Source organism: Fulmarus glacialis, unplaced genomic scaffold (genome assembly GCF_000690835.1).
Source record: "Fulmarus glacialis isolate BGI_N327 unplaced genomic scaffold, ASM69083v1 scaffold21509, whole genome shotgun sequence".
NCBI lineage: Eukaryota > Metazoa > Chordata > Aves > Procellariiformes > Procellariidae > Fulmarus > Fulmarus glacialis.
The window spans coordinates 5,415-16,149 of NW_009231692.1; the positions used below are offsets into that span (position 1 = coordinate 5,415).

Genomic DNA, 10,735 nt, shown 5'->3' on the forward strand with positions numbered 1-10,735 from the left:
AGAACCTATGAAACAACAGCCTGTGCTAGCACATGCCTCACTTGAGGTTTCTGAAAGTGCCGTTTTCTTTTATCCTCAGACAAAATGGTTTTGTCCTGTCTCTCTCTGGAAGACACCAAGACTAGTTGGGAGTTCTTGCATACTACTTTGATTACCCCATGGCTTGTCTGAGGACATAAGTTGCTTTTTTGTGTCGTTTTGTCCCTTTTTCATTTCCTATTCCTTGTCTCTTGATGGAGCATTCCTTCCCTGTAAGACACCAAAGTCAAGAAGCAAAAGAACTAGCCAACTCCATTTTGCACTGCTGTAACCGCTGCACACTTGAAGCAGTGAGCAGCAGCAGTACTGTATTTGGCTGAGACAAAGGCCTTGCCTCCTTGGTGTGTGTGTGTACTGCAGAGTGCAATGAGCAATGCCTCAGCTGGTCCTCTGATGTCCTGAGACCCGATCTTGGAGCCAAGTGGTGAGGCAATCTCCAGGGCCATCACAGCAGTCTTTGTGGAACCAGATGTTTTGAGGAGACAGTAAGCAGGGTTGAGGAAGAGTCCTTCCAGGATATCAGGCATAAGAGAAAGAGAGAAGAGGATAGGAGAAGTGCCACTTCTCCTTTAGCGGAAAGAGCGCCTAGCCTAGTGGTGCTGAGAAATTAAAACTGGCTTTTGAGAGTGTCTGAAGGATCAGAGTGTGTTGAGGCATCTCTGGAACCATGGAAATTCCTATGATGAGGCTGGCTTTAGCTGGAGAGACAAGATGAGTTACGAGGGAGCCCACTACAGCTGAAGGATACTGAGAAGAATATTTGATAGATTCCAGTGGAGTTGGAAATCCAGCTTGAAGTTTTCTTTAGCATGCAGTACTGTACCCTTGTGATGTCCAAGTACTTCTTGGATAAAATTAAATTGGTGTTTCATAGGCCGTTACTGGATTTCAGTAGAGTTTTCTAGTCTTCTCTGAGCAGATCTTCTTTTAAACCGGGGGCTGGAGAATTATATAATTATGCTGCTATTAGTATTATGGTAGCTACAGTAAGAACAATCTGTTCGAGTGGAGGGTTTTGTAATGGACTCTGAAGGTGTTCAGATTCTGGTCTATACTGTTGACTTCTGGAAGATCAGTCTTGAGCCAAAATACTGTCAATAAAGACCACTTTATCTCCAGGTCCCGTGTGCTCTGTATGGAGGGTTAAGAGCTGCTTTGTCCCAGAGTGCAGAGCTATCTTGCTGTGGCTGAAAGTGTGGCATCTAAAATAACTAAGGCTTAGTCCACCAACGAGCAGGACAAGACACTTGAGAGAACAGTTGAAACAGTGAAAGCCCATGGAAAGTGTGGAGTCCAAAGGTACTGTGCTTCCAGGAGTTGAAGAGGTGAGCAGCCACAGTACTTAAAAAGCTGGAGGCTTTGTATTGCGTCCATCTTAGTTTCTGTATGTAGCAGATCGTAGCTGCTGGCATGGAGAACTTTGGTTTCCTACAAGAGCGTGTAGGAGAAGACACCTGTTTTCTTTTTGACCACAGATGCTTCTGGTCAGTTGAGGCCTAGCAAGGCCTTGCACACAATCCTGAGGCTTGCGGTTGACATGATGTACATCATGTGTCTGCCTTCAGTGGGAAGGGGAAGGCAATGCCTTGGTTTCTCAGCTGTGCTCTTACCCTTCCCTAGCCAGCCTCACCTTAGCCTTGTGTAGATTCACCCTTTATCTGTCTTTTTTTTTTTTTCTGCATCCAGTTTTCTTCCTGGCTTGATGACACCCATTAATGGTGTGTGGATGGCAGCTCTGGAAGTCAAATGGATGCTATGGTGGCACCCTGTTGAGAGTGGTCACCTTGTATCGTTGCTCACATACCTGTTGAAAGGGAAGGAAGATGCTTAGGACAAAGCCTGGCTTTCCCTTAGCCTGACCTTACTTGGAGAGTAACTGTGGGGGATGGCTTGCTCCAGCTGGTTGTGCTGGCAGCAAGTCAGTGGCACTTTGTGGTCAGTTGCCTTGAAGCAGCAAAGGAGACGCATAGCATGAGGTATTACTGTTTTGCATCAGCACTGTGGGCAGCAGCTCTTGATGAAGGTCGCAGTAGAATGTTGTATTCTGTCCTTGAAACTTGAACGGAAGCAGATATGGACCTGCCTGCATTCAAATCACCTTGTACTGTGACTCCACCAGAACTGCCGCCGAACATCCTCCTAGCTTGCAGCTCCTGAAAATACCATGGCGTCCTTCACGTGAGAGAAGTGCTGAGCCCTAGCTACCTTCTGGTACATCCCACTTCTCTCCACTTTCCCTGCTGTCCAGCTTTGTAGGATAATCTTCTCTTCCTATCCTTAAGCAAAGCGCAGTCCTGCTGTCCCTGAGCTAGTCACATTTCAGTTGTAGACAAATAGTAGGTTTTATAGTTTCTCCTTACTTCTGTGGGTGTTTGCAGGACAAAAGTAACTTGAGATTTTAGAATGTTTTGAGGTACTGTAACCCCGATGCATGTTGTGATTCTTGTGCCCTGTGGATGGCAGGTAGACCTAGTACTTCAGAAGTGTGGAGCCTGTTCATTTGTGTCTAGCTGGAGCAGAGAGAGAGAGAGAGTTTGGCCCTTAGTGTGGAGTGGGGGATGGAAGTCATGCTGGATTTTAATCTGCTGTGTGAAAGCGATTCTAATTTGAATTGTTGCTTTGTGTTGAAGTGTCTGAGTGATGGGCAAATATGTTACTGCATGGGTGTTATGGGATAACTTTAGGCAGAGGAGATGAGCATCTTTGTATCAGGGGAAAAACAGAAGCTTCCACTCTGACTTGTCCTCCACAGCAGCTTTTCTCCTGTAACCACGGGAGAGGTCCAGGGAGTTTTGAGTCCTGTGCCCTAATGGGATGGAGCGTGGGGTATCGTGCATCCAGCGGCCTGTTGCATGGCCTCTTGCCAGTGTCCTCCAGAAGAGAACATTAGGGCTGGTGAACCGCCAGCCCTTAGCAGTGCATATCTTTCTCTCTGGCTCCTTGAAAAATCAGGATATGATTTCAGGATGGTATAAATCAACTGGTCACTTGATGTAATGGCAAAGTAAAACGGTAACAGGTGCCTGGGGATAACTCATATCCATACCACTTCTAGCTTTCCTCCTTCTCTGAAAGCCCTTCCCCTGCATGGTAGAGACATAACTTCAAGCAAGGAAATATCAAAGGGATCCCTTACAAAAAGCAGCTTTCAGCTGGTCTTGCCGAGACTGAATATTGCTGAAGCGGTTTATAACTGCGTGTTCCCTAAAGAGCTTTGTCTTAATGGAGCTGACTGTCCATACTCCTTCTGGTTTTTTCTTCTACTTGAACATTAAAGCTTTTCTTGCTGCTGTTTTTAACCTGACAGCAACTTGATCATTCTCCCTGAGATCAAGTTGACTTTTTTCCCCCTCCTCACTCGAAATTGTCAGAAGGGAAATATCTCTTCTTGCTGTTTTTTGTGTTCCTGATAACTGATGGCTGCTTTGTGACAGAGCAGCTGGGCTCTTTTATGACAAGCTGAGGTGTCTCCCTGACTGGTACCTCCTCTCTCATTTCCACCACATGTAAATGTTCTGGATGGGGAAGCTGGGTAATAACATCTTCCTCCCCTGCTGGCCTTTGTCTCCGATTAGCTACCACTCAAAGACACATCTTTCACTGCAGCGCTGATCAGAGGATATGGGAAGGGATACGTGACTGATGATTTTTAGCATCTTGGCCCACCTGAGGCTGCATGAGTGCTGTCCACTCCCTGGCAGAGGAATCCCTGGCATGTTAGAATGGAGGTGGTTCCCAGGGAAGAGATTTTGAAGAGGACACAGCTTGTTTCTTTGCTTCCCTCCTTTTAGGAGGGGATAGGAAATGTGTTCATGTTCCCACTCCCTAACAAAGGCAACTGAGCAGTGAAAATTGCCTCCTGGGACATGTCAGCAGCAAAACAGCAGAGGGTACTGCAGGGCCAGCTTGCTTTGGCAGAGCTGCAGGGGAGGGCTGCATGCACCAGCCTGGCTCTCCCAGGCGCAGACTGCAATAACAGGGAGGCAACGCAGCCATGCACAGGCTGAGTTTTGCCAGTGGGTGAAAAGCTGCAGAGCCGTGTGCTGAGCCTGACAGATATTGATGTATGCAAATGTCAAGTGAGGAAAATATGCTTCACTTCCTAAAACCATGTGTCCTGCTATGTTGACACGGCACACCACATCCCAGAAAGTGAAGGAGTTTGTTGAATGTCAAGAGTTATGACCTTTTGTCTGGGAATTTATTGTGGCACACAGAGCATCACAGCCATCTGGGAAGAAGATGGAGATGTGCCTTATGTGACACCTGTCCTCTGTCTTGGGCTGGCCCAGAGGAAGCTGGCTGCCCTGGATTTGTGCGTCCTGTAGGAACTGGAGTGAAACTAGCATTACCTGGCAGCCATTGGGATTGCCTTGTTGGAGCAGGCCAGCCATTCATCTTGCCCAGGTTTCAGCGTCTGAGAGAGCGACCTGATGTCTGGAGGTAATGCCTCGGAGAAAGCGCAGGACACCTGATCAGAGAAAGCTATACTAATTTACCAGCGAGGGATGTTTTCTCCTGACAGCCAGTCGCTGCTAATTTAGTGTTTTCAGCTTCCTTGTGCCCTTCTCTTCCCCACACTTCAAGACAGAGCAAAAACTGGTGACATGCAAGGAAAAGGCGCTGGATACTTCAGCAAGACATTAACGGAACCTTAAAAAAAAGAAAAAAAAAAAAAAACCAACAACAAACCCAAAACCCGGACACTATGAGATGCTTTTCAGGGGACCTCTTGCTTTGCCCCCATGAAGAAAGCTTGAGAGTGAGCCCCAGGATGGTCCTGTATGGCTTTGAGCAGGAAAGCATCCAGCCCCTTCATGGCTGGGCCCCCACAGAGATGGCCTCCCACCAGCCGGGCCATGACCAAGCATGTGAGGCCAGGCTGCGGGGCCGTGGCAGGTGGGTGCAGGAGGCAAGGGCCTGCCCTGGTGTGGTCCCCTGAGGAGAGCCGCCATTTCCTCCTTCCCAGCCTGCCTGACAAGATGGCCTCCCCGGGGGTGTACAAAGCAAGGACCTTGCCCCTCTGCTGACCTGTGTCATGTCAAAGTATATAAAAAACTGTAATAAATATTAACAAACAGGATCACGCTCTCCCTTTGGGTTTTTTTTTTCTTTTAATTTTTTCTCCCTCTCATGGCAATGCTGTAACTTTTCTGCCAGCTTCAGGCCTGCGGCCCCCCTCTTCAGAGCTTGATGTGGGACTCCTCATGCTGCCACCCGAGCGTGGGAGATGGCGTTGGTGGACAGTGCTTCTCACTAAAAGGCGACTGTAAAATGTCCAGGAATGCTTGTCACTGAGCTGTAAGGTATAACTGCAGACAACCCCTCTACCAAAGTCCATATCGGAGCCATCTGGAGAAAGCCAGATACGTTTTCCTTTGGGCAGTTGCCATCTGTCTAAATGCTTTATGGCTTTTCACTTTAGTATTAAATTCTCTCCAGGTTAATCAGTAAACGCGCTTTGCAGTATTTTACTTAATACCCTCCGAAGCGGTGGGAGTGGGCTGGGTGCTTCTTCCCTCTACTGCTGCCCTAGGACACGTGTCGGCTGTGAGGAGCCCCGGGACAGCCCCTGCGTGGGGCCGGTGGCATGGGGTGGCTCCCCGTCCCCCCCAGGAGGGGCGACTGCCTCTTGCGAAGGTGTTGCCAGCACCATTGCACGCTGGGCAGGAGGGTTTGTAAGTGATAGCACAGGGTGTGTGGTGCCTTTCAGGAACTTTGGCCTTGGGAGGGGGACGGTGCCAGGGCAGAGAGCCGCCAAGAGGGAGTGTGTTGTGGAGGGGGCACAGCGGTGCGTGGGGCTCAGGGGGTCTCTGCCTCTTTGCCTGCTGCTGCATGGAGGGATTCATGCTCCGGGGAGGAGAGGACAGCCTTTGCGTTGCAAAGGGCTTTTGGGTGACCTTGTTCCCCTGCCCACCTTTGCCCAAACCTTCCCTTCCTTATGCTGCAGAAGGCGACCACCTTTTCTCCTTTTCCTTGGCAAAACATTGGGTGAGCTTAACTTTTTTCTTTCTTCTTGGTTTTTTTTTTTCCTTTTTCTGGATTGTAGTCTTCAATCATTTCTCTGCCTGACAGCAGCTCTGTGCTCCCTGCCTGGGCTGGAGGAGGGGAGGTGGTGTAGAGAGAAGATGAAGGCAATATTTCGTGTTGTTTGGAGGGAAGGGCTCTGCATTGCTGGTTTCTTGCTGGTCTGACATGGATCTGTCACAATGGCACTGTATTACAAGCGGAGACAGCTAGGCGTTTATTTTAGCCACCTTGATCCAGATGCAAAAAACCCTCAGCATCTGGTCCACAGAAAACGAAAAGCAAAGGGCAACATTTATTGATACCATGGACTTGAGAAGGACAGGAGAAGAGTAAAAGTGACAGAATCTTAATTTTTTTTTTCCTGTTCTCCATGTGAACTTGGGTAGCATTTCCTAGGAACATGGGTGGTTTTTAGGGCGTGTGAGCAAACACTGAAAAGGTCTGGGGAGCATAGGTGTTTTCCTGGCTCTGGCAGCCTGGCTAATTATCTTGGGCCTTTAAAACTGCCTCTCTTACACCAGTCATGTTTTCAAACGTTTACCCCCTACTCTTCTCATCCCTCCTCTTCATCTTCCCCAAGTCCTCTGGTGATGCAGGGATGAGGAGGCCTATGTTCACTTTTCTGCCAAGTGCAGTGAGTTCATTAGATCATGAATTCCTGTTATTCTGGATTTCCTGTCTTTTTACCCCCTCACCTTGTCTTTGTGAGTTTATAAGACTGTGACTGATCTAGAAGAGGTTCAGCTTGGTGTGGCCCAGCTGAGGCAAAAGGCCCACTGAAGGTGGCAGAGGGTGGGGGGAGTAGTTCTTGGATTCAAGTCTCAGAAGATGCATGCTGTATTTGGACCAGCTTTCTGCCATCCCCAACCTGTCTTCCTACCAGTGGTAAACTTTTTACACCTCAGTTCCTATTGAATGTGACTTTCCTTTTCATGGCTTTTCCACAGGATGAAGATGAGACGCCATAAGCTCTTTCTGACTCTCTGCATGGCTGGTCTCTGCCTCATCTCCTTCTTGCACTTCCTCAAGGCCCTTTCCTATGTCACCTTCCCCCGGGAGCTGGCTTCGCTTAGTCCCAACCTCGTCTCCAGCTTCTTCTGGAACAATGCCCCTGTCACACCTCAGGTCAGCCCTGAGCCAGGGGGTGCAGAGCTCCTCCGCACACCCCTGTACTCCCACTCCCCCTTGCTCCAGCCCCTGCCTCCCAGCAGAGCCAGCGAAGAGCTGCACAAAGTTGAGTTTGTGCTGCCGGAAGACACGACAGAATATTTCGTTCGTACCAAAGCTGGTGGCATTTGCTTTAAACCAGGCACCAAGGTGTTGGAGAAGCCACCGGTGGGAGGGCGGCCAGAGGAGCGAGCGGATGGCAGGCGCCGCCCGCGAAAGCCACTGAGCGCCAGAGGGACCAAACGGCGCAAGTGGGTGGAGTGCGTGTGCTTGCCGGGCTGGCACGGCCCCAGCTGCGGGGTCCCCACTGTGGTTCAGTACTCCAACCTGCCCACCAAGGACCGCCTCGTGCCACGGGAGATCCCCCGGCGGGTCATCAACGCTATCAACGTTAACCATGAGTTTGACCTGCTGGACGTCCGCTTCCACGAGCTGGGAGATGTGGTGGACGCCTTTGTGGTGTGCGAGTCGAACTTCACGGCGTACGGAGAGCCACGGCCCCTCAAGTTCCGTGAGATGCTCCTCAACGGCTCCTTTGACTACATCCGCCACAAGGTGCTCTCCGTCTGCCTGGCCCACTTCCCCCCCGGCGGCCGCCAGGACGGCTGGATTGCTGACGATTACCTGCGCACCTTTCTCACCCGGGACGGCATCTCTCGCCTCCGCAACCTGCGCCTGGATGACGTCTTCATTATCGATGATGCCGATGAGATCCCGGCCCGCGATGGCGTACTCTTCCTCAAGCTCTACGATGGCTGGACGGAGCCCTTCGCCTTTCACATGCGCAAGTCGCTCTATGGCTTCTTCTGGAAGCAACCAGGCACCTTGGAAGTGGTCTCGGGTTGCACCATGGGGATGCTCCAGGCTGTTTATGCTAACGACGGGATCCGTCTGCGGCGCCGCGAGTACTACACCATGCCTGGCTTTCGGCAGTATGAGAACAGCACAGGACACATCCTGGTGCAGTGGTCGCTGGGCAGCCCCCTCCACTTTGCTGGCTGGCACTGCTCCTGGTGTTTCACCCCAGAGGGGATCTACTTCAAACTGGTGTCAGCCCAGAACGGGGACTTCCCCCGCTGGGGTGACTACGAGGATAAACGAGACCTCAATTATATCCGGGAGCTGATCCGGACTGGTGGCTGGTTTGATGGTACTACACAGGAGTATCCCCCTGCCGACCCCAAGGAGCAGATGTATGCTCCCAAGTACCTGCTCAAGAACTACCAGCGGTTCCGCTACTTGTTGGAGAACCCCTACCAAAAAGTGGAGGGCGCTGGGTGAGGCCACCCGGGCTTGCGTGGGAGGAAATCAGAACGTCACAACAAAGGTAAAGAGTCGGGTGTTTTCATCTCTTCCTTTCTTTTTTCGTTTTCTTTGGTTCTGGGTGGGGTGTGACATTTCTCCCGGGGTCTCTGCCCTCCCTCCCTTCCTTCTCTCTTTCCCCTCTTCCCAGAGTGATGCCTGGGGACATGAATTCCTCAGTCATGTGAAGGGAGGCCTGGGCAGGAGGAGGAGAGATGTTGGGGACTTACTCTGGCAGTAGCATAAAGACTTTCCTGCATCTCCCAGACCTCTCCTGCTGGCTGGAGAGAATCTCTGCAGCCAGCTGGCGGATTTTCCTCCGGGGGAGGCTGGAAGGGTCCCATGGGAAGAGAGGGCAGCTGTTCCCATCCACCCTCGTCCTTTGTGGATTGGAGCAAGCACAGATGCGAGCCTGGGCTATTCAGTGAGCGTGTGAGTCAGCAGGCACAATGCGAGTGGTCACGTGTGCAGATGTGTGTCAGAGGCATTTTTTGGATGACTGAATGTGCAAAAGCATCTCAGTATGCGTTTATTTTTTGTATACCTCTATATTTAAAGAGTATTTTGGGGAAGGGAAATCCTTTGCTTCCAAGGTGTTCTTCCTAAGGTGCAGCCTCCTCCCGCAGGCTTAATGCATCTGCCGTGGGCTGTGTCTTGCCCTGATGCTCTATCAATCCTGGAGCAGGCACATGGGAAGCAGAGGAGAAAGCTGATTTTTTTTTTCTTTTTTTTTTTTTTTTTTTTTTTTTTCTTTAACTCCTTTTTCACCCCTGCCCCCACAACACTGCACTGGCTTGACCCACAGAAGCTGAAGCATCTTCCCTGCAGTACGTGCTTATATTGGGGCTGGGATAAGCTGCAGGGACTTAATCAGATGGTGGGAGTGTATGTTTACAAGTGCATGGTTTCCTATGTGCATGAGTGCTAACATGCATGGTTTTGGTATGCACGTGGGCGTTCGTTACCAATATTGGCGGGGGAAGGGGACATAGTTGGGCTTGGGTGTGTGTGCTTTCAGGAAATGGTGGGATCCAGAAGCTGTGATCTCTGTCTCAGCATGGATGACTTTTTGGGGAATTCATAGAAGGCCAGGGAGAGCATTGGCTCTGCATAGCAGTGCAACACTCGTGGGACCATTGCATGCCTCTCTGGCTACCTCTGCAACCCTGTGGGCTGTGCCTGTTGCAGGGCTGCTGCTTACACGTGCTGGCTATTCCTTCTTGCCGTGGGGTAAAAGGGAGAGGAGAAGGGCAAAGCTCTGAGTCGGTGATGGGTGTTGTGGAAAAACACAAAGCCTGTCAAGGCATAGGATCCATCTCTCTGCTCTTAGGGTGTGAGGTAGCTCGTGGAGAAAGGGGCCATGGGCAGACTCCCCCTGGGGCCAAGAGACTGTTTTGGGACCATTATGCAATCCAGAGAGCATGTGCAGCCCACACGTGCAGCCTGGGCCATGCAGACAAGACCATGCAGAGGAGAAGGGATCTAGGAGGACACTAGTTGCAGCTGGTTGGGCCAGTGTCTGCTCAGAGTTTGCCAGTGATGGGTAGTCAGGATCTGGCCTGTGGTTGTATTCTATTGATTCAGCTCATTGAGGAGGCAGATCCACGTCTTCACCCTTACCACCCTTCCTTAGCAGATGGTTTGATGGGGTGCCCAGAGCTTGGGCTGTAGTGGGCAGAGGGTGAAAAACATGATGAATGTGTTCTGTTAGTCTTGCAGTGGAAAGACTGGCTCATGTTCCAAGCAGAGAAGCGAGGAGCATGTGTGGGGGAAGGAGGAAAATGTTGGCATAAGGAAGAGTGACCCTGACATCAGGCCAGCTGTGCTGAAGCAGGAGGGTTTCCATTGCCATTCCCACCCTTGTGCCTCATTCCCATCTCTGTATCTCTCTCTTTCTCCCTCCTATTCCCCTCTCTAGAGAAGTGAAAAACATCAAGAAAAATAATTTGATTGCCTAATAAGACTGAGACTGGAACAGAATGAAGATGAACATCTTTTTCTGATCAAACTGAGATGGAGTTCATCTTAGCTCCTTCCACATCTCGTGCCATAATGCCTGCTTAGAAGAACTGAAGGAACCTCTTTTTTTGTTTGTTTGTTTTTTAAATCACTGTTCTCACTTCTGCTGTGTCTTCCCCACAGGTAGAAAAGCCCCTTTGGGAACTGAACAGAGGGAGAAGCTTTGGTAGGCAGAACG

At 50.4% G+C, this 10,735-nt stretch overlaps 1 protein-coding gene across 1 annotated transcript; it reads left to right on the plus strand.

Annotated features, from left to right (window-relative positions):
- The first annotated feature begins 7,017 nt into the window (after window positions 1-7,017).
- MGAT3 (mannosyl (beta-1,4-)-glycoprotein beta-1,4-N-acetylglucosaminyltransferase) lies at window positions 7,018-8,585 on the plus strand. The gene has a single exon (XM_009584671.1). It carries the CDS (start codon window positions 7,018-7,020, stop codon window positions 8,515-8,517), a length of 1,500 nt encoding a protein of 499 aa, XP_009582966.1. The 3' UTR covers window positions 8,518-8,585.
- Window positions 8,586-10,735: the final 2,150 nt, after the last annotated feature.